Consider the following 23,998-nt stretch of genomic DNA (forward strand, 5'->3'; position numbering starts at 1 on the left):
GAAATACCAGAATTCTCCATCATCCTTATTTCTGAGGAAGGCTTCCCTGTATTTAGGCTCAACACGGTCCCATTGAGGAGAGCTGCAAAAAAAGAACAAATCAACAAGATGTGAGGCACAGTTTTTCATCTTTGGCCTATTCCTCTAAGCAGCCTGTCAGGCCATGAGGGATCAGGAGGGGTGAACAAACTGTGCATTGGAAACAGGACCAACAAGTGGAACTCTGTGCCTTTGCTGTGCCTGAGCTGCCCAGCCTGGGGTGGGGAATCCTCCCCTCTGTCCTGGTCACCTGTCCCCAGGCTGGAGAGGCACCAGGCCACAGCACTCTGAAGCACTGATACCCCTCTGGCATGCAGGGAGCACATTACCCAGTCAGATGTGTTGTTTCCAAGCAGCATGTTTACAATTAAGTGATAATTGTACTTTCTGCAGAGTTTAAGATAAATAAACAGCACGTGAATCAATAATTTATTGATCTGTGCAGCAGCTTACCTGTGAAGGTGCTGCTGACATTTCAATTACACTTAGGATTGTAGTCCACCCTTCCAAAAGGATGGGAGGATGCTGCCTGAGCAGAGAGATGTTATCCCAGCCTCAGACAGGTCCACACAACCCACCAACCCTTCCAGATGCAACACTCCAGCCTGACTTTTCTCAGCAGAGTGCTTGTGTGTGGTCCTAGCAACAGGGAGGGGTGGGACGCTCTTAAATAACCCAAGAGTGGCACAAGAACATCTCTCTAATCATGGAAACACTGATGCAATTCCAAAAGGAAAACTGAGATCTATTTATTTACAAAACATTTTCGCAGTCTATATCATTCCTTTCTTTAGGAAAGGGATATTGGATTATCCACACAGGCAGCAAAGTGGTCCTTGCATCCCCAAAGCTGCATGAAGGATCCAAAAGATTAGCCCAAGCCATTCCCTGGCACATTGCCTCTGGAATAACCAAGCACCCCTTCTGTCCCCCTCTGTGTTCAATGCTGCCCTGCTCCATGGACTCATCTGACCATCCTCTTCCCAGAGTCAGCTTCATGGGAGAAGAAGAAAGAGGAGGAAGGTGGAAGTGTGACTTCTGCAGGAGGATTCAATAGAAGCAGCCAGCCAGCATCCAAGGATGTGGTCAGAGCTTACTCCAGGAAATACGAGCTCTTCCATCCATGACTTCTGTAGAATCATGCACTGGGTAAAATGCATACACACAGACAAGAAGGGACACCTGAGCCTGGCAAGGCTGCATTAGTTTTCCCTGGATTGGATTTCTGCAGGCAGTTGCTATGCAGATGGAAATAATGCTCATAATTAACTGATTTGGAAATATCTGTTTTGTTAAAATGGGTGCAGGGCAGAGGTTCTTATAAAAGATTGATTCACTATTATATTAAAGTTTTAAGACCCTACTTATCACTCCAGGGCCCCTTCCACTCCCCGTGGCCCCAGGGATTCCAGATCCTGATGATATGTTTCCAGCCATTCTTGTAGGGGATCTGTAAAGAGGAAAGAAAAACAAACTCAGCCACAGCTTTTCACAATTCAGTGAAGAAAAGAGTAATAAAATGGAACTTCCTCCACACCTTAGAGACCAGATTTAACCTCTGATCTCATTTTCCCAGCAGTGAAAAATCAGTGCCTTCTGCTACACCGCAAAGGAACGATGTGGGAGAGAAAACTGCGCCCATTTTGCTTTCCTGAGGACAGTGAAAAGCTGACACAGGGAGAAGCAGCAGCATTCCTGTCACACTGCATGAATTCAACAGCCTTGGGAAATTCCAGTGCCTAATTCTGCACATCTGATGCTGTGAGTCAGCAAAGGCAGAGACTTTGAGGAATGAGGTCACCAGACTGCCTGGAGTGAAAGCCAACAGTCAGCACAGAGAATGGAATATTAACAGAATCTGTGGGGCTGTGCTTTGCAGCAGCTGGGGGTTCTGGTGCTCTCCTCCTTTTGCTGCCACTGATTTAAGTCAGAAGCAATTAACTTTTTTGCCAGTGAGTGAAGCCAAGATGGTGGAAGTGGAAAGGAGAAGCAAACCTTTATTTTCTGGCTCTCCTTAGGCACACAGGCAGTGTTGGAAACAATGCCATGGCAGCCTCTTCCCAGGCAAAGGCCCAGCCTCTGATCATTCCCCCTCAGGACAACCCCTTGGATGCCTTGGCACTCCCTTAAGTGGGGCAAAGACTGTTTCTCCTCTCTCACACACCAGGAACAGCCTGCTTCTCTTCCAGCAGAACTGGGCACCCTTCTGCCCCTGCCCTGCAAAGAGACAGCTGGGGCCTTCTCTGGAGCTTGGCAATCCCCATCTTTCCATTTTGTAGCCCCTTGCCTCCAAAATCCAGCATGCTGGCTGTGATGATAGCACCAAGCATGCCATGGCACGAGAAAACCAACAGAGAGAGGGGGGATAAGGGAGAAAGTAGCTTAGGGAAAGCAACATCCCCTTTCCAAGCTACTTTAGGTTCCAAGATTCAAAGGTTTTGTAGCTATCTTGCTTGACAGCATAGCTATTGTTTGGTTTCTCTCTTCACTGTTAACTCTCCCTGTGTGCACTACAGCTTACTGGGCTAAGCCATGTTCTGACTTCTGGCTGTAAAAAATCCTTAATTTCTTTTGATCCATGTGATAAATTGGTTCTCAGATCATCAATATTAATATTCAGCCAGGAGCAGTTCTGCATGAGTACAACAGCTTTAAAAGATGGAGAAACGCTGTTCTTGAACCAGCGATTTACTTTTCACACAGTGATTTTTGGCAGCTTGTGATTGAGCTGAACAAATGTAGATTTGCATCATATGACAAATCCCACAATTTCAGCCAGTGCTTCTACTTGCATTTGAAACACAAAAGCACATTTTTAAAGAGTCAGCATGGAACAAAAATCTCCAGAAATGTTGGATTTGACACACTGGTATTGCATTGTATTTGGGACACACTGCTGAAGTGTCCCACAAGAAAAGTAAATTTCAGTTGCATTTTCCATTAGAAAACAACATGGATCTGGATATCCTCCCTCTTTTTGTTGTGCCAGAGTCCTTCCATCTCTTGGAATTTGAGCTATGGGCTTTCAGCAATGCCCCCTGAGTGTGGAGCTAATTCACATCACTCTTACTGGACCAGCAGCGCCACTGCCCTGTGGTGGATCATCAGCACAAGATCTGCAGGCAGGATCAAGTCCCTGACCTTACCTTCACAGCTCCTGTGACGGTGTAGGCATGGCCCTGCACAATCCCATTCCTCAGCTCTATGTTCCTCCTCGACTGCAGAAGGGAGAAAGCACAGCTTTTAGCTCCTGCCACACCACACAGACACAGCCAGCAGCTCCCAGCAGTGCCATTTGCACTAAACAAAGCCTGGGCTCTGACCACAGCAGCTCCTCAGAGATGCTCCTCCAGGAATGTGGCTGCTCCCACTCCACCTGAGCTGAGAGAACAGTCCTTGGCTTGCTTGCAGCAGCCAAGCCTCCTGTCCTGAGGGGGCAGGCACCCCAAGAGCAGTGTCACACACTTCACTGCCACATGCTCTAGGGGAAGCCTTGGAGACATTTCATCAAAGGTACGTGCTGAATATCGCAAAGCCCTTTGCAACTGCCCAGCATTAATACCAGTAAGGCTGCAAGCCACAATGAGAGGATTGCATCTGTCGCAGGCATCTTTTATGCAAAATCCTTTCCTTAGGATTTTTCCTCCTGAGAAGCTGAGAGGCATCAGGAACAAAATGTAAGCAATAATTATCTGCTGCTGTGGAATGCAACAGGTGGATCTGGGATTGGCCCATGTTGGTTGTTTCTAATTAATGGCCAATCACAGTCAGCTGGCTCAGACTCTCTGTCCGAGCCACAAACCTTTGTTATCATTCTTTCCTTTTCTATTCCTTGCTAGCCTTCTGATGAAATCCTTTCTTCTATTCTTCTAGTATAGTTTTAATATAATATATATCATAAAATAATAAATCAAGCCTTCTGAAGCATGGAGTCAGATCCTCGTCTCTTCCCTCATCCTCAGACCCCCGTGAACACGGTCACATTGCATCCTTTCACAGAAGAGAGAGAGGTGTGTCTTGGCCTTGCCAGAGTTGATCACAAAGTTAGGAGGCCAAAATCAGTCCTGCTGGAAGAGGACACCACGGTACTGCAGTGGAATTAGCCAGGAGAGAAGCTGCAGCCCCCTCTGGGACAGAGCAATCCATCCACCTCTGCCCAAATGCCTTTACAGTCCTCACCAAAGAATCTTATCTACTTTCTGCTGCCAGGATCCCTTGGGGCACCCATAAACTGTAACTATTTTACAGAGTGGTGATGGGTTTCCTTTTCCCCTGCAAAGAGCAGCCTTTGTGCAAAGCCAGTGAACCAAGAGAGTGGGTGTGACCAGCCCTGTGACTCACCTGGCCTGAGGTGCTGCAGCCCATGAGACACCCAGACGTGTCAGCTGCCCTCAGGATCTCCTCCAGATCAGAAGGTGGCTCCTTCAGTGAAAACTGCACCTGGACTCCACCTGTGAGGTCTACTAAAGCATCTGAGAGGTAGCCTCCATTCAGGTTCTGGTATGAGCCCTGCAGCCTGTGGAAAAAATTTAAAATAGATTAAAAAAAATAAAAAAGGGGAAAAAAGACAGAGAAGTTAATTAGTCCTTACACTGTTTTCATAAACAACACACATTGCTTGCTTTAAAAAGGAAGGTGTGCATCGAGGTGGTGAGCACAGGGGAGCCCAGGGTGTGCAGACATTGTGGCCAGGTAATGAAAGGAAACGTGACTGAAATACTTGGCCAGGCACAACACGTGTGGAAGGAAAGAGACAAAGGGGGAGCTTTTTCTGTGCCTTCATCCCCATCTGAGGCAGCTGTCCAGAGCCATTCACAGACAGTGGAAAATAATAAGGTGCATCTCAGGCCAACACAGGCATTTTTGGGAGATGAGCTGCATCTCATCTTGAAGCATGCAGTTTCTTTTCTCTGAACAGGAAGGGAGCCAAGGATGACTAGTTCAAATGGATGTTTCAGGTTAAATGGAGCTGAACTGTTAGTTTCTACATCCTACTTATGCAGGACTCTTCACAAAAATGGCCAGTATTCCTTTTGCAAATGAGAAAAAGGAGAAGAGAGGTGAAGGTATTTACCCATGCTTCCAGGGCAAGGCAGAAATGAGTTCTCAGCACTGTTCCCAGTTCACTCTGCTAGAGCACAATAATAGGATAATAATTTAATATTGCCAGCACAGTCCTTGTTGTTTTTATCGTGTGGTTTTTATTGAGACAGCAAATAAGCTGGAACATGCTGTACTTAGAGCAGGTAGAGCATGCTGTTAAACCCCTCCATACACACTGTATTTAATGAATGTAATCAAATGAAGTCTGCAGCTAATTGTATTTTGAAGAGTTGTCCTTGTCCTACACTGATGAAAAGAATTTGTCTTGGGCGTTGGGGAATAACTTCTCCAATGGGAATCTCATAAACAGCATTGCTTGCAACTTTAATTTAATAGAGGTTTGGTATGCATTGTAATTAAAATCTTATGCAGCAAATTGATACTGAATCCTGAGTCAACTTTTCTGAGATATCTCAGGGCAAAATGCATCCCCTTCCTGAGTTGCTCTCATGCTGCTCTAACATTTGCTTATTCTTGACCAAATCTGCCAAAATTATTATCTCTTTTCCTCATCTCCTCTTCACTGCAGTGCAAATGCCACACCAGCCTCAGGTACCAAGTTCCAGCCCTTCATACCACCCCTCACACAGGACTTTTTCTTCAGCATTTCTCATAATGAGAAATGGGCAAGGGACCACAATCCGATCCCTCCTCTCTCCAGAGGATTTTTAAAAATTGTTATCTCTTTATTAGGCATTATTTACCCTGCATACTCTGGGGACCTCAGCTGAGAGTCAGAGCTCTCTGAGAAGTGAGAGCTGATCAGAGAGTCCCAGGAGTGTGTGTGTTGTGCCTGGGCATGCTCTTCAGTCCTGCTTCCTCTCATTGCCTGCTCCAAATACCCACAGGATCTCTGATCAGTGTGTGTAAACACAGGTAATCCATGCTTGGACTCTGCAGTCCCAAACAGAGGACAACACAGAAAGGAAAACATAGACAAAGAAGTTTCCCTGAAAGCAGGAGGACACTCCTGGCACTTTTGTGTCACCACTGCCCTGCTCATTTTGCTTCTCAGGCATTAACATCCCAGAGCTGAACTGGGTAGATGTAGGGCTGGCTGCCTTTAGGGCTGGGTAGAGTTAGGTCTAACCCAAGGCCAACACCTCCAGTTTATATTGGCCCAATGTTAGCTGCAGCCAACATAAGCACAGCACCACAGGCATCTGTCAGCCTGAACTCCTTCCTGTGTGCTTTGCACAAGGCAGAGGGTGAAACCACCCACAGAAAGCATTCAGCACTGGGTGGAAGAACAGACCAGGTGTATTTACTTGGCATATGCTTTTTCCAGCAAGGATGGCCAGAATTCATTTGAAGTTCGGGGGTGTACAGACAGGTATCTTCCATTTAGGAATGGCAGCCGGTCATCTATCACTACATCCACCCATTCTCCATACTGCCAGAACTGGAAATAAGAAAATAAAAAATATATTTTTTAAAAAAAGAGGGAGAAAATAAAATAACGAGCCTCTTCTAAGCACTAATGCCCATGGAAAGAAAAATCCTCCTGAACTAGCACAGGAATTAATCTAAAGCAACATGGATATGTGCAAGTTCTCTCCTGAACTCCTCAGGATAATGGTCCCCATTGTTAAACAAGCCACCAGCTGGCTGGCTTTCCCAGTGGCAGGGAAAGTCCTTGGGGAGTGTAGCTGGTCCTGCAATCAGTGGGAGGAGAGATTCAACACGGGGAGTATGCTAATATTCTTGGGCAATAGCTCAAGGAGATAAAGAATGACCAGCAGGTGGATTCCATGAGCCTCACTCCTCAGCCACACTTGGATTTTCCCCACAGTGCAGCTCTTGGCCAGAGAGGCTTTGTCAAGATCCAGCCTCTAAATTTCCTTTCCTCAGTGTTTCAATTAAGACTCTGACACGCTGTCATGGATGGAGACAGTGCAGTGACTAAAGACTGTTTTGAGGTGTTATCCATCTCCTTGATGGATGAGAAGGACACAGGCAGTCTCTCCAGCATGTGGACAGAGCAGGTGTTTCTCCAGCTGATGAAACTTTTCAAGGGAAAAGACAGGAATAAAGATCTGCGGGGATGAACTAAAGGAGCCATTTCCAGAGTCATTAGCAGATTAATGTAGCTTAGCATGATTCGAAATCATAAGAGGCCAAGCTCTTATTTGCAGTAATGCTAAGGACTCTAGTGGATGCATGCCAGCAATAGATTTAGTCTAGCATGATTTTATTTCAACAGCTCTGGTCAATGAAAAACCCCAAAATGAGCTGTTCTGCTAGAAAAGCACCAGACCAGATCTGCCCAGCAGCAAAGCAGCTTACAGACTGCTCAGCTGAAAGCAGGTCTGATCCTACTCACACTTCTGCCTCACCCAGGCCTCTCCTTTCCTGCACCAGTGGTGGCAGGAGGGTTGGAACCCCTAACTTGGGTTGGAACCTCTGCCTTGAGCTCCAGGAGAGATCTGGGGGTTCTGCTTGATTTTGGCTCGAGGAAAAGCCTCCCACTGGCTGTCCTCTGCCTGAAGGAGAGACAGGCAAAAGAAATGTCCAAAAGGAAATGTCCTTTCAGTCACCTAAGGAGCCCTTCTGCCAACACCTAGGAGCAGGTCTATATGGAGAAGAGGTGTGACATCCAGCCACGCCTCCCCAGGTGCAATCACAACAGCTAAATAAGGAGAACATGCAGGACTTGCTGTGGGGATTAATGCAGTCCAAACCCACTGAGGGATGTTTTTCCAAAAGTCAAGTTCCTTGGCCATGGTTTGGTAGGGAGGTCAAGCTTGGAGTCTGAATGCAGCACTGTGTTTTTCTTCAGCTGCTTTGTCCTGACTGTCACAACAGACCTTCAAGTGGTGGTCACATCTGAGCTCACAAGGACAGGAAAAGCCACAGAGGGAAGAAGAAACCTCGGGAAATCCTAGAGTGCTCCAGAAGGACAAGAGTGGTACAGGAGAAGCCATGCACCTGCTTTCAGAGGATGTGGCTTGAGTCTGGCTTAATGAAATTTCTTTATATCCCTTTATGGGATTTAAGTACTGCAGCTGTGAATGTGGTAGTAAATAAAACCAAGAATTTCTATTTAGGCAGGATGCAAAGAGGGAAGTTCTTTGCCTCCACATTTAAAATAAGCCTTTTAAATCAGGACTTTATTTTCCTTGAGAGAAGGAAAAAGAAATGGACAGTCTCAAGATGACAACAACACATCTAGTGTCCTGATGGTCAAAGGGGGGATGCTGTGTTGTTATTTTGCCCCCTTTTTCCCTTCCTGGACAGAGATCTTAGAAAAATCCACTTCTGAAACTGAGTAAGGAGAAAATCACATGTCTATCAACTATCAACTAACAGCAACCTTTTGTATGGTGTTAGAAAGCACTTCTTGGATGTTTCCTGAAACTGAAGTCTTGACCATTTATGGTGTTTAAAGATTTCATCCGTTTTTTTCCTGAGAGCAGGGACATTAACACCCAGGGCAGATCCCTCCAGCTGTGAGTTGATGTGCAATGACCCCCTGTAGTCCCCTGCAGAACATTTCTGGCTTTTCCCAAGCTGAGGTGCTGCTCCTCACTGTCACAAGCAGTGACACACTCTGCCTCACTGGCACCACAGCTTCTGTGGCAGAGAAAGGGATTCCTGTGCCAACATGGGACTAACTTGATCCCTGGGGAAATAACATCACTGTAATTGTTCCCGAGATAAAAACATTGCCCATCTTAACTACAGCTGATGAAGTGCTTAACACCCTTGACTCTTGCAGCTGAACAGCTCCTGCTGTACAGGAACACTGGAGCAGCCCCTTGTACTCCTGAGAGGCAAGATGCTCCACTTCCAAAATGATGGGGAAAAAAAAGTTATAAACTAAAAATTATTCTATTAGCATATGATATGCCTTGTTTGTGATTCCTCACTGAACTGAGGACTGGTTGCTTAGCCTGTGGATGGCAGTAAAATATCTTTGATGGAATAATTGAAAGGCATTGCAGAGAAGCATTTCCATTCAGAGGAGCTTTCTCAGGGGTTTATTGCTCAAGGAAAGCCAGAAACAGTTGCATTGATTTGCAGATGAGATGACAGGGAAAACATTTTCAAATACTGTAAGGTATTTATACTGCTTAAGATTTAAGGATTGCGCCTAACTAATCTTTTCAAAGCTCCCATGAAAGACAATCTAGCTTGCATCATTTAATGTGTTTTAAGCAGACTGGTGTCCCTTCAGCTGGTTTATCTCACACAGTGTGGCAGTGTGTGTGCTGGAAATGGGCCAAGATGGAAACATCTGGTATTCTAAGGAGCAAAGGAACAGAGCAAAATTTAGACTGTCCACAAGATAATCCTCCTGGTGCTGCTCCACAAGAGCCTAGGAGGTCAAAGAAGTCCCACTGCCAGAGCTCTCTGTTTGTTGCTGAACTGCATGAAACAAAAGAGAGGGATGAGGAATGGCTGAGTTTATCCAGATTTTCTCCACATCCAGTTTAGCTTCTGTAGTTTAATGGTGCTGCAAGCTCTTCTAATCCCACCAGATATTTGTTTGACTCAGACACAAGCTAGCAGAGCCTGCCAGTTGCTACCCGAGTCACCCTCCTGGGAGATTCAGACAATTTCAGGAGTTGGTAGAAAGTGGGATTTACTAAAAAGCCTTGTTCCTCTCTCTGAAACAAATCTCTTTTCAAAATATCAAAAGCCTGTTCCTCTGATCTGTCTCCAAGGATTTGTAATTTCCAGCCGTCTCAACGAGCTAAAAGGGCAAGGAGAAGTGGGGAAACAGAAAATGAGCCCAAATAGATAGTGCAGTGAGATGACAGCCATAACACACTGCCCAAATCAAAGCAGCCACCAGAATGCCATCTAAAACATATATGTACATAAATCTACCTGAACAGCTGGTACCGCTGCCTTTGCAGTCACAACTTTCAGAAAAGGGCATCAAAATTCCCTGAAGTGCAATTGCACCACCTGGAGCACGAGGAATCATTAAAAAATTCAGGATTTTCTGCAAAGTTCCAAATTGGGAGTCAGCATTGAAGAACCAAAGCATTCAAGGGTGTTGGGATGTGGGGCTGCAGCTTGGAGCCCTTTGCAATCCAACCAGCCAAGCTCAAGTGGTACCAATACCACAGGGAATACATACCCGGAAATGAAAAATCCCAGCATAATCGTCCTGGAATCCTTGGTCCTTGGGCAAAACATTTTCCAAAAATTGTTTTCGCAGCGTCAGGGAGCCCAGGGCAGCCAGCATCCAGCAGTCACCTCAGGGGAGGGAAGAATCCAGTGCATTCAGTCAGTCACTTGCTGTTCTGGATCGCAGCCGACTCTTTAGAAAGGGAGTGGGCTGCAACATCTAAGAACCACTTTGATAAAAGCAACCAACATTCTTCTGTCTCCTTTCCCCCCTCCAAAATGCTGAAGCACTGTCCAGGATTCACCAGCAATGTCCACTGGGAACCCTGCTGTCACCAGCCACCCTTTTCCACTTCCAGGCTGCTCCTATCTTTTGCAGTCATGTTGAGACTTGCAGTACAGGAATATTGTATTCTTTGGGAAATGCCCCAACAATGGCAGGAATGATGCATCTGACTCCATGTTCTCAGAAGGCTAATTTATTACTTTATCATTCTACATTATATTTAAAAATACTATACTATACTAAAGAATACAGAAAAGATACTTACTCAATGCTAAAAAGATAATAATGAAAACTTGTGACTCTTTCCAGAGTCCTGACACAGCTTGGCCCTGATTGGCCAAAGAGTGGAAACAACTCACACCAGAATCCAATGAAACAATCACCTGTGGGTAAACAATCTCCAAACATATTCCATACCAGCAAAACACAGGAGAAGCAAATGAGATAAGAATTGTTTTCCTTTTCTCTGAGGCTTCTCAGCTTCCCAGGAGAAAAATCCTGGGCGAAGGGGTTTTTTCAGAGAATGTGAATGCCACACAGAACACTCTTTAGGAAACCTTCAAACTTCTCAGTGGAGTGAGAAATGGGAAGGCATTTCTTACTACATGGGAGCAGTGCTGCTCCCAGAAGAAAAACATGGTCAAGGAGCACAAGATGGAAGTGGTACAGGATGCAGATACATATTCTGATACTGGGTAATTATGGCAGGAGTTGAACAGAAATATCCACATGAAGAAAACACTGGCAGACAAATGAAGACATTAGGAAGGAAAGAAAATTCAGCCCTACAGAAGTTGGAGGTGTGCCTGTTCATCTACTCACACTCAACTGTGTTAGACCCTTCTTCCTGAAGCATCTGCCTGATCTCAGCTGGATCTCCATTTCTAAGCTTGGCCTTACACAGACAGAAGGCAGATGCCAGACAAAAGTAACAAAGATTTGAGCTGCTGCATTTGGGAATCCTGTTAAATATCTGCAATCAGTTGTCTGTGGACTTGGGCCAGTCTAGATTGACCTGCACTGATTGTTTACTGCAGCTACCATGGTCCACATCTTCCCACTGAGCACTTGGAACATGGCAAAGCAGTCACAGGTTATTGCTCTGTGCAGATCTCCTCCAAATCAAGAATATCACCTTACCTATTTCTCCTTGCATGATGTCAAATCTGCTAACTCCATCCGTGATCAAATGAGGATTTCTCTGAAGTTCCTGGAGGAAAGAAAATGCAAAGAACAGTGTGAGTACCCAGCCTTTGCCAGCAGTGTGTTCCTGCCCTTTGAAGACCTTGCCTACCTTTTCCAGGTCTGAAAACTGCTTTTCTTGAGCCCTGATGTTTTGCTGCCTGCCACCAACAAAATCAGAGGAGATACTCAATCATCTCTTCTTTAACCTGCTCAGATATTCCTAGGGATGGGGGACTTGGGGGTGGGTGCTCCCTGAGTTTTCATTTGGGTTTCTCTAATGCTACTGACACCTTTCAGAGAGAGCTCTGAGCTTGGCAGTGAGATCATGCAGTTTCCTGGGGCACAGCAGGGCACAGACACACAGGTCTCCAAGCAAAGTGGAACAGGGTCTATACTTCAGCTCAGCAGTGGGTCTGGGAGCATTTTACACTCTAAGCCTTTTGTGCTTCCATTCAGGTCTAATACAGGTCAGCCTGGGCTGCTTTTCTTCACTCTGGTGAGGGAGATATAGAAAGAGAGCTTAATCTCTGTCTGCAAAATCCCATAGGCCCGGCTGACATTTTTGATTCAGGGAGAATTTTCCTTGAGAGTCTTGCTTGGGCAGTGAAGGGGGAAGCACTTCACGGCTTGGCTTTGTACACAGAAATGTGAACCATTCTCCCAGCTGTGTCTGCTGTTGGCCTGGGATGTCTGAGTGCTCAGGAAGGAGCAGCCTCACCATCCCCCATGAAGAACCCTTGGCACTCTCCAGCGTGGTAAGGCTCTGTTTTGAAAGAGCAATCAGCCTGAAATAGGCAAGTCATCACACATGTAAGAAAACAAAGAGATAAAAGGAAGGAAAAAAAAGTTCTGGTAAAAAAAAAAAAAACCAAAAAAAAACCAGCAGCCCTTCCCTGAGCAGGCCCTGGCATTCCTTCTTCCCAGCTGGTCTGACATGCTGCACAAAAATAAGACCAGCTCACAATGTGACTCATGACTTACACAGTTGTGTGAGCTCAGCATTAGCAAATGCTGTCAGCTTTCTGAAATGGCTCCACAGTGATCAAACCCCTCTAAAACGTTTCCCTGTCAGGAAAAGATGCAATGCAATGTCACTGCTCCAGGCTGGTGGGCACATCATGCTCCCAGAGCACTGCTGATGTGGGGGAAAGCAGCCTCAGCAGGCAAATTCCTGGAGACATGCTTTCCTACAGCCATCCCCAGCTATCCCAGGACTTTGGGGATTTGCAGCAAGAGATTTACCCATGGCATGGGAGCAGGCCTGAGACATGTGGCCACCAGCAGCAGTTGTTGCTCATTGTATAAGGAAGAAGCAGCATTGAGCCCTTCTCCCTTCTGCTCTGCATCCATCCCAGTCTTATCTTCTCCCTACCTCGATTTCCCACCTGGGTGAACTCAGAACTTTCCACAAGCAGGAAAGTTTAAACTGCATGGCAAGGCTTTGAACTTCCCCGTGCTTTTGTGTGTAATGACTTGCTAGTAATCATTCCAGAAAACCAACAGCATAAAAGAATGGCTCTTTTTGTTTCCCCCATCATTTCTGAGGGCTTTGAAGTCTGACTTGCCAGAAGCAGGGTGTCTGGGCTACAGTGCACAGCTGCCACAGGGGTAAGCACCATCCAGGAGCATGAGCCTGAAACTAATGGGAAGGCAGCTTTGTCTTTATGGGACCCCCAAGGAAAGGGCTGGTGCTGTTCTCTTTGCCAGGATGCTAAAGCTCAGAAGTGCTCTGTGGATCCTGCTAGCCTGTTGTGGGGACTGGTTCAAAAGGCAGCCCATTAGATTCCTCACCAAATATTCTATTGCCCACCAAGGTGTTGGACTCCCCTGTGAGCAAACGGGGATGAGCTAAGTCATTAAGCAGCTTCCTTGCTGAGAGAAACTGGCAATTTAGTCTAAACCCAGAAAAGACATCTCTGTGGCTGGCAGAGGGAACTCTCCAGTGCTGCACTCCCCACAGCACATGGAGCTCTGCTCCAGGAGTTTTCACTCCCCACGGGCTCTGGGGCAATCACTGAGACACAGCACAGAGTGTGCTGTTTGCTCCAGCCAGGGGAAGGGGCTGCTCAGCAGCTGTCTGGACCCACAGAGGGCTTCTGACAGAGCACAGAGAGGACATAAGGGTGATGGAAGTGCTCTGGAAATCTGCACCTTTTCAACTGGGAGGAAAGGAAGTCTCCAATTAGCTCCTCTTCCTTCAAAGGCAAGAATACAGCAGTCATAAAACACCATATTGTCCATTATTGCAAAACACAGCTAAACACATAGTTACCACTGCACAAAACGTGCAAGCCTCACTATTTCCTACTGCTCAAACTGCACGAGAAAGAGAGGAACCACAGCTTTAACTAGATGTCTGTCCAGAAGCAGTGCCCTGTTTCACTGAGAAATGATGAGGCTTTGTGGCATTTTCACCAAGACTTTTCAGGTTTGGCTGGAAGGGGGAAGAAGAGGGAGCTCAGGGAGGCACGTGGTCTCTTCTCAGAGTATCCATGAGCCCAGCAGTGAAGGAAACCATATGGGCTGCAAGGCAAGCACTCTGCCTGAACTCATCCCCCCAGGACAAAGCTCTCACCACTGGCTTTCCCTGGACCACTGAAGACTTCATTATGTATTCAAAAAGAAAGAGAAGTTCAAGTTCAAGCCAGTTCATCCTCTAGAGCATGTTCTTACCACAGAAGTACTGTTCATCTAAAGGGCAAGATAGAGAATTAATCTGAAAGGTGGAATGAAAGTGTCCTGTACATGCATTTAGCTCTAAATCTCTTTTTATAATTGCTTGAAATTTTTAGGGAAGAACAAGTCCCCAGAAGGAGCTGGAGGTGAGTAGTGTAGATGTAGACCACAGACAGACATGCAAAGGACACAGTCAAACAGGTCTGTGGAAAATTGGAAGCCTGAGGTGGGATTTCCCAGGCAGTGCAAGCCAGTCTGGCTGCAGGCTGCTCTGGCTGGGTGCTGGCCACTTTCCCCCACATTTCTCTTCTAGCCCAGCATGATTCTGAGTGCAGGCACAAGGCCACTGAGGGTTAAGGAGCTGACTGTTTGCAGAGCCACCTCCTGGTTAGCTCACCTCAACCCTAAAATAAAGTCCCAGCCCTGTTTCTGCTCCTGCCACAGATCTTTCCCTGCAGCCACACTCGTGTTGCTCCCCCCTGCTGCAGCTCCACCATCCTCACACATCCTGCCATCATGAGTAATGGTGCTCCCTGTTCAACACACACAAATTATGACAAATAAAAAGGCTGCTATTTATTGAAAGCCAAACTGTTCTCAGCTGGACAAATGTTAATTCAGCAGCACTGCTGTGCCTGTAATAGTGTTGCTGTGGATTAAGAAATAAACACTGTACCACAGTTCCCTGGGCTGAGGAGGGGTCAGTCACACCACTGCCATACATCCCACAGCCACAGGAAACCTCAACAGAAATAAGACACTGGGGATAAGGAGGGAGGGCAGAACAAAGGACAAAGTTAGTGAAGGGGCTGGAGCACAAGGCTCATGAGGAGCAGATGAGGGAGCTGGGTTTTTTCAGCCTGAAGAAAAGGAGGCTCAGGGGGGTGATCCACATCTGCCTGAAAGGAGGTGGTAGCCAGGCTACAGAGTCTCTTCTCCCAGGTAACAATTGACAGAACAAGAGGAGATGGCCCAGATTGTGCCAGGGCAGGTTTATGTTGGATATTAGGAAAAAATTCATTCACTCAAAGGGTGGCCAGGCATTGACACAGGCTGCTCACAGAGGTGGTACACCCACTTCCCTGGAGGTATTTAAAAGACATGTAGATGTGGTACTGGGGGACATGGTGGCTTAGCAGTGCTGGATAATGGTTGAACTCCACGATTTAAAGGTCTTTTCCAACCCACACAATAGAAGATTTACTGGGCCACACCAGAGATCTGACATGCAATGACTTGTCTCCGACAGATTGGAGAGGGAGAGGATAACTGAGCAAGCCAAAACTAATAGGAAAAAATCAGACTACTCTCAAGGGGTCTGCTTGCACTGACAGAACTCAATTCCCTGCTTTACAGCAGAATAGCTCAATTCTTAATTGCCTGATTTCAATACAAATGCATTTGTTGCTTATAAAAGCCATGCTCTGCTCCAGTTCTCTTCTGCATCGGAAGAATGAGCTCACCAGACTCCACACAGGCATGGAGCCCACAAACGTCACAGCTAAGTCCTGCTGGAGGATGGACTGCTGTCAACAACCAGACAAAAACAGAAACCAGCTCGGGTTTTACCTGAAACCTGTTTGCTTTGTGTGGCTCACTGCTAAAACAAAGGAGGCAAAGACAAAGGAGGCGAACAAGGGAAGTAGTCTTGTGTGCCTGGAGACTTTGAGTTTCCTTGGAGGTCTTGGAACCCCTCCCTGGGACGATACAGTAAAAACTGGAAGTCCCAAGGTGTTACCAACTACCCTCCAGCCAACACAGCCACATGATCCTGCCTGAGAAGCAGGGAAGCAGGGCAGTGAGCAGACATCACAGCAGCGCTGCCTTCCAACCCACCCAGGATGCACGAATTCCCCATCACAACCAGCTCTCCCCAAAGATCAATGGAGTGGGGAAATACGATGCAAATAAACATTTCCCACCTTGCAGAAGGACAGATGCCATGGCTGGTGAAGCAGTGCAGCTTCCCCAGCCCTCAGGGGTGAACTCCAAGTGGAGGTCAGGTGCAATCAGCTGAGTAGGCAGGGGCTGAGGCAGTGGCAGCCTGAGGATGCTGCTCCTGTTCAATCACCCTGATTGCACACGCACACTCCGAGGAGCAGGGCGGATTGATTTTGATTTTCATCACGGAGGAACACTGAACAGGATCCAAGAGCCTCCAGGCCCCTGGGAAGGGCTGGAGCTGTGAGCTCCAGCACAAGCAGCTGGTGAGCAGCTTTGGCTCCTGCCAGGGACTGCTGGCCCCAAAGGGACAGACCTGCAGGACACCACTGTCCCTCACTGCCACACATTCCTGATGTCCCTCATTAAAACCTCCCATGTTACAACTTTAATTTCTTTTTCCTCTTTTTTTTTTTTCTGGTTTTGGTAGGTTTTTCTTTATTTTCCCTCTCTTCTATTAGAGACAAGTCTTTGGGTTAACTTCAAATTGTTGTCTAAGTTCTTGCCTGAATGAAATCTGTTTTTTTAGTCCATTCCAGCTACAGACAGGCCAAGGCTGATGCAGTAGGAAATCCAGTTTTGCTTATCCATCTACAAAGATGCTAACTACAAAAATTTTTTTAAAGGGTCCATTTTTAAAAGTCAGTTGCTGGATTCAAAATTCAAATTCAAAATTTGCTAATTCTTGGAAATTTCTTGGAAATAAATAACAGGCCAAGGAACAAATAAGCTCACCAAAAGCTATGCAGGATAACAATACTCTGCTCCTGAAAGGTGGTTATGTATTCTTTGGGAAGGGACACAGGAAGGGAATTAAAAACATGAGCAAGCCCTTTTACAAAGTGATTGATTCAAATCATGGATCATTTTCCCAGCTAACAAGCATTGGCTCAATGAGTATAATTTTCTCCAATGTGTTTTAGGTGCTGAGTGCAGTAGCACAGGGCTCTGCTATGAGAACAAGGTGAATCCCTTGCCTGAGTTCACACTGCCTCTTTCTGCACTTTCCATCCAAGTAATTTTTTGGACACTACCTTTCTCATCACCTTGATGCCTTGTGAAGGCTGACCTAGAACAAAGGCTAGGCAGAGTTAAAGAATAAAGCAGGGATTTATTAGAAGGCCTCAATGGATCCACCTTGGGCAGCACAAGAGCACAGCCAAGATGAACCCAAAATGGCACAAAATGGACGACGGTCATGAGGTCTCACACTTTTATAAGTTCTGGTCCATTTGCATATTCGAGTTAATTGCCCAATTATAGCTTTAGCTTATGAAATCCCATCCTTCTTGTTTTTCTCTCTTCATCCTGCCATTGTTTCTGCTCTTGGGCCTGAGATCTGGATCAGCTGTCCTTGGTCCCCAGCTAGAGGAGGAATTGTTTTGTCTCCCTACTCTGTGAAGAGAGCTTGCTATCCCCTAATATGAAGCTCAGATCTACACACTGAAGCAGTAAAGAATCTCAAAAATATAAAAGCTAAAACCTGAGGCATCAACCTGACCCCAGATGCCTGAGACAAGCACCCAAGAAGTCCATGCCCTGGTGCTCTGAGCAGACTGATGATGCAGACAAAGCCCCTGGCAGCCCTTTCAGACAATCCTTTCACCAGGCACATCCCCACAAGTCACATCAGAGGCACTCAGGGATTCCTCCCATGCTGATCCTCAAACTCCCACTGGCCACCTTGCAGCTTTTCTTCCAGCTGCCCCCACACACAACTGCCTGTGCTAATCAGAGGCCAGATCTTCTTATGCCAGCTCCTGCCCAGCATCCCCTCACTCCACAAGGGAACTACAGGGTCCCCAGGAGACCAAGGGTGAGCAGGGCAGGAGGAGTAGGCTGCAACTTTGAAGACCCTTCAGAAAAGCCTTCAGCAACTTCATCCTGTGCCCATTTTAGCCTTCTTTTAAAGCACATAAGCACTGAGATCATGGACTGTCCTTCACATTTACATTGGGCACCATACTGAGCCCTGGTGCAGGGCCAAGGCACTGCTGCCCAGGTGGTAATCTCTCTCCCCTCACACATATCATATCTGAAAATATAACCAATGTTAGCAGAAGTAAAGCATTCCACATTTAGCATCACCACAATTCACATCATCTGGACCATCCTCCTTCAATTTCTTTTTGCATGTGCACAGTATGATGCACTATGATCAGGACAGAGAGAAATCTTTAGCCTGAACATTAATTGAATAAAAATGCATATTCTGCAACAGTTAATCATTCCATGGCTTCCTTGGTTCCAATCAATAGGTTGTGTGAAGGAAAAGCAGCAAACAATGAAAAAGAATTGTTCTGAACATTTTAAAAGGAGCATCTCAGTTTTTAAAATCTGACATAATTCTTCACGGAGAATTTCCCTTTGATTGATCTTTAGAAAAGCCTAGCTGTAGAAAATACTTTATTCAGTCTAAAACAGAACTTTTTCATTTCTCAAAACTGTTGGTGAGCCAAAGGAATAGTTAATTGTGAGGTCCTTCTGTATTTGCTCCCTTCAGCCTGACCTCTAGTAATGCTTGAAATACCACATGCAAAACCTCTGTTACAGATTTCTGGGGATGCAAACACAGCCTGAAGCAGTCCCCATCTGATGGGAAACTGTAACTATTGCAGAGTTGGGAAAAGTGACATTTCAAATGTCATCTTGGTGCTCCTGATCCGCCTCTCCTCTCTTTTCAGGCACATGCCTATTAAACAAGATGAGTTTACAAGTCAAAAAGTTGTTTCTGACTGTCACTGTCTGAAACCAAGCTGTTTTCTCTCCTCTTTATACATTAACCCCAGATATGAAGACTCCAAACTCTGAGCATAATTGGCAATTCTCTTGACAATGTACAAGGTAAAATAGAAGCAGCATGTTGCTCAGCTGCTCAGTTGGATCTGGAACAAAGACAGCAGTTATAATTGCTATCTACCACTTAAATAACCAGATACTGCACCACAGTAAATGGAGGCTAAGAGATTATTAGGACTGAGATGCCAGTCACAGGTACAATTCCAGACAAATTTATTTTAATGTCAGAGGGAGCTAATGGTGGAGGCTGAGAAAAATACAGATATAGGTTAAATTGGCCATGATTTGTCAGCAGGATACAACTGCACTGAGTCTCTGGGAGATGTACTCAGGTTGGAAACAGTCTCTCCTGGGGAAATTACAGGTATCTCTTGGCTGAGTTGTTTAGGTAGCTTAAACACCTGGGATCACTTATCCTTAGAGTTAGCATTGCAATGGCCCAGGAACACAGATTGTACAAACATTTCTGCATGGGTGAAAGGTGCCCAACCTGATATCTCCTGATACCTCCCTCCTGCCCCTGGGGCACCAACTCCCAGAGCCAGCGGGACACAGCATTGGCCTTTCAGTGTGGGAATCTACACAATTAGAGGGTTTTGGGAAAGCTGCAAAAGGCAGGCCACAGAGGCAGCAGAACTGTGATTAGAGCTGAGCAGCTGCCATGAGATAGGTCAGCAGAAAAATTATTTAAGCTGTAGAAAAGCAAGGACAAATAGAACAATGATCTGTGTATTAACACTTGTCTAGAATAATTCTCTAAGCTACAGAAAAGCTTATCTAGCAAGATATTAAGAAGTCTGAAGCTTAATAATGGAGCTCTGTGCATTGTGTTTTAAGGCTTACAATTAAGTGTTGTATTTGAAATAAGCAAGCATTGTTTTAACCAAAGGTACCTGTGCTTATAGTGATTGGATAGAACTACTGTCAATGTGCTTTTGCTTTGTGTGATTGGTCAAAAAACTTATAAAGTAAGTTGTAACATTAAGTTCTTGGTCTGCTGCCTGAGATGTGAGGTGATGGCATCTTCCCATTGTCATAACCATGTAATGAGACTGATGCTGGAAAATAAAACAGCTCAAGGCACGTTCCCAGCAGTCCCATCCCATTTGTGATTTGTACAGAGCCCCCAGCTGGCAACATTTCAGGACTTATGAAATGCAAACACAGCTTTATTTGCCTCCTGACCCCTCACTCCAAACATCTGCAGCTCTATAAATGAAAAGGAAACACTGCAATTCAGAAACATCTTCTACCCCCTGCTTCATTCTGTCAGGAAAGTGAGGCCACACCCTGATGTCACCATGACACAGCATGGCTGTTGTGGTGACATTTGAGAATTTCTGGTTGCTCTCCTCAGCCCTTTATCTTGCATCTTGTCTGGCAAGGTGAAGCCTGCATGGTCGGGAGACATCTGCAGGTGAAAATTTTGGTCAAAATTTTTTGAGGAAAATAAAAAAAAGGGTCTTCTTCAGCACTGGAATCCTGAGTGTCTGTTCCAGATGACCCAGTTGAGTCAGCAGTCTCAGCTTTTGTCCCTTGTCATAGAAGGGCAGCTGGTGATGCTGCTTTAGCCTCTATAAAAGAACAAAAGGGACACAATGTTTTTGTGTTCCTTTTTTCAATGTTCACATCATGAACCCTGGGACCATGAGCATATGGTTTAATGTTTTGAAGGAGAGCTCTGGCAAAGCCAAGGGTTTTGATCCTGCTCCTTCCTGAAAAAAAACCACTCTGTTCTGAAAATTGTTGGCTGCTGTAAGAAAATTTTTCAGAAGAGAAGTGCCAGGATGGAGAGGACATATGTAAATTTTTGAAACCAATTGCACAAAAACTTTTATTCACAGGCTTAGTATTCATGGATTCAGCAAATAGAAGGGAATTCTCCAATACCTGCCTCACCTGACAAACTTCAAGCACTAGCAGCAGCAGATTCTGCTTTTGGCAAGGAACGTCAGTCCCTTTGCACATGAAATAACTCTCAGGATATTAGAGTGGGATAGATGTTCATCCCACAGCACAGTGCCTCAGAATCAGTGGTATTTGGGTTTCTAAGTCAATTTGTATGCTTTTGTAGTCCTACACTTCTCTGCTGCAAAAGCACCGGGATGTTAGACTTAAGAGAACTGTATCATAACATTTTATTCCAGTTTATTCATCTTTAAATGCCCCTGGAGAGTCCTTTCTAATATCTGTGTTTGTCTTTTGTGTGCCTAATGCTTAGTTATCCTATTTTTTTTCTCTCTCAGACTGGAAGCAGAGGCAACTAACTCTTCTCCTTTGCATTTTTAGTTACTTTCCTAATACAGCCAACTTTCCCACCTGCTGTGAGCCCATAGGCAGAGTGCTGGTGTAAAAAACACAGCACCAGCTGCACTCTCACCAGACACAGACTTTGAAGGAAAACTGCCTAAGGAGAAGCCCAGACATTCAGCCTGTGGTGGGAGCAGCTTCTGCACAAGACAATGATCTCTCCATGGCACCTCTCTCAGGTTATCTTCCCTCCACGCATCCCACAGCAAGGATCCCTCCTTACAACTCTGCTTCCAGTGTTCCCCTTGAGGTTTACTTTCCTGCTCAACACAGACCTCCCACCCCAGTGTGAAAAATGCGTATTATATGATTGGCTTTTCACAAATATTGAAATGAATATTATATGTGTTATGTTAGAAAGTTACAATGTATTAATCCTTTTCAGTAGGGTGTTAAATATAGTTTTAGGCCACAACATAATATTAAAATAGAAACTATGCTATGTAAGATACTTTTTCTAACTAGCTCAAGAAATTCTTCGCACAGAGCTAACAGCAACAAGACACCAAATTTTCAAGAGAAGAATTATTGCCTCCTGATCAAGAAGAACCAAACTTGGTGGGGACTGAGATGACTGATTTACAAGATGAAGGGGGGGGAAGTTGAAAATAACCAGAAAACATCCTTTGTTTGAAAAGAACTTTTAAATCATATATGAGATATTTGAATATGCAACAGGCTATTGCTTTCAAGAGTTAATCCTTTGTTAGCAACCTATGCTTTCAAGAGGAAAGCATCCAAACGTTTGTAATTCTTTCCTTTTTTATTGCCCTAACTCTGATTGTCCAAATTCTTATCGCTCTAATTTGTATTACTATTTTTATAGCCGTTTTATTACTATTAAACTTTCAAAATTTTAAAACTTTTCACCCCAGCATGCACTGGCCACCAGTGGTCCCAGGGAGCAGCAGTGCCACCAAGCCCCAGCTCTGGAACTCACCGTGGGCCTCTTCCATTGGATCCGCCAGAGCTTCTCCTCCGGGAGCAGGGTGGGACCGATGGAGCTGACGTGGGCAGGGAAGGTGGAATCCTCAAAGAGCAGCCCTTGGCTCAGGCACGAAGCTCTCAGGTCTCTGAAGTCCTGGCTGTTGAATTTCCTCAGGTTCTGGGGGATTCCTGTGGCTCCTGAGGTTTGCCAGCCCTGCTCTGGCATGGCAGCAGAGCTGGGGGCCAGCATCCTGCCCTTTTCCTGTGGGGGGGAATACAGGGACTGCCATTAGCTTCCCAATTCAAAGTGGTGCATCAGGAGTGTGTGGGATAACACCTCCCTCTCCCATCAGGAGCTGCAGCTTGCAAAGCTGAGGGCAGCCACAGTGACAAAATCCTTATTAGCTGGAAATGCATGGGCAAAGAGCAGTCGTCAAATCCCGACTGGTTTATCTTAAACCAGGGCTGTCAGTGCTACAAATTCAATTTGGAGTCTTCCCCGAGGACAGAGAGCAAAGCTGTTAGTGAGCTGCTGTGTGAGCACTGAGGTACAGCTGCAATATGAGCCAGCACAGGGCAGGAGCAGGAGCTGCACACGCAGGGGAGTGTCAGTGTGAGCAGGGATGATGCCCACAGGTACACAGGGCTCTTTGGGTCAGCTGTCACAGCTCAGCACAGCATTTCAAGCTGCTGTTTCAACTGGGCAGTCTCCAGGTATTCCAGTCTGAAGCAGGGTGGAGCCCCTCTCTGTTAATGCATTTAACAGAAAGGGGCACTTTAATTAGGAAACTGAACATTACACACATGCAGTGAAACCCTGGACTGAACAGACCTGCTAATACACCTGCTGGCACAGCTGGGGATGGATGCAGGAGCCAAAATCTCCTGTTGAGGGCTTTGTCCCTTTACAGGCATCAAAAAGCACAGCAGGAGCCCTGCCAGCAAAGATCTGGTAGCTCATCTTCCACAGAGACACTGGGCTGTGGGATGGGACAGATTTTAGTACAGGAGTGGGAGAAGGACACAAGAAAGAGGAAAAACCGCACATTTGGAGGGGCCAGTGGCACTGGGGCCTGAAGAAAGCAATTTGTTCTGTCCAACCAGAGCACAAGTTTTAAAATGTGCTCCCCAGAGCCACGTGGATGTACAGAGACACACACCTGGGCACAGCTCCTGGGGATGTCCCTTCAGCTGAAAGGATCTGCTGTGGTTTCAGGGCTCAGAGAAGTAGCAGGAAGGTTGGGCAGCCTGCCTTGCCTCCTGGTTCCTTCAGCTCCTATTGTAACACAGAATTACATGTTGCTGGACAAACACACGACTCAGGGTCCACCCCAGTTTTCATCTTTCATTCCCATTTGCCCTCACAAAACCAAAATATTAAATATCCTGAGCTATATTTCCCCTTTTGCCTCTTTCCCTATGAAAAGAGAAGCCCCTTATCAGCAGGTTTCAATGGCAGAATCCCAGTGATCCTCCTCTGGCATTTTGCTTTATGGATGCCACCACACTTGATCCAGGGATTCCTGCCTCCAGCTCCTGGCTTCCATAAATTAGCACTGGAAAATCCACCACGTGCCCTGGGCAAGCCTCATCTCCAGTTAATTAACTTTGCTATGCTAATTTCTAGCCTGAAGTCACCTAGCCTCACTTTCC

General features: G+C 45.9%; 1 protein-coding gene across 1 annotated transcript in view; it reads right to left on the minus strand.

Annotated features, from left to right (window-relative positions):
• Positions 1 to 22,595, minus strand: part of CAPN13 (calpain 13) — a 49,329-nt gene extending 26,734 nt beyond the window's left edge. Inside the window, 8 exon segments of the mRNA XM_071421466.1 lie at positions 8 to 82; positions 1,404 to 1,489; positions 3,186 to 3,257; positions 4,381 to 4,555; positions 6,411 to 6,544; positions 10,232 to 10,350; positions 11,648 to 11,717; positions 22,359 to 22,595. Coding sequence (XP_071277567.1) covers positions 8 to 82; positions 1,404 to 1,489; positions 3,186 to 3,257; positions 4,381 to 4,555; positions 6,411 to 6,544; positions 10,232 to 10,350; positions 11,648 to 11,717; positions 22,359 to 22,595 — 968 coding nt within the window.
• Between the last annotated feature and the right edge of the window lie 1,403 nt (positions 22,596 to 23,998).

Source organism: Agelaius tricolor, unplaced genomic scaffold (genome assembly GCF_023055355.1).
Source record: "Agelaius tricolor isolate 1412-34295 unplaced genomic scaffold, bAgeTri1.0.p SCAF_1, whole genome shotgun sequence".
NCBI lineage: Eukaryota > Metazoa > Chordata > Aves > Passeriformes > Icteridae > Agelaius > Agelaius tricolor.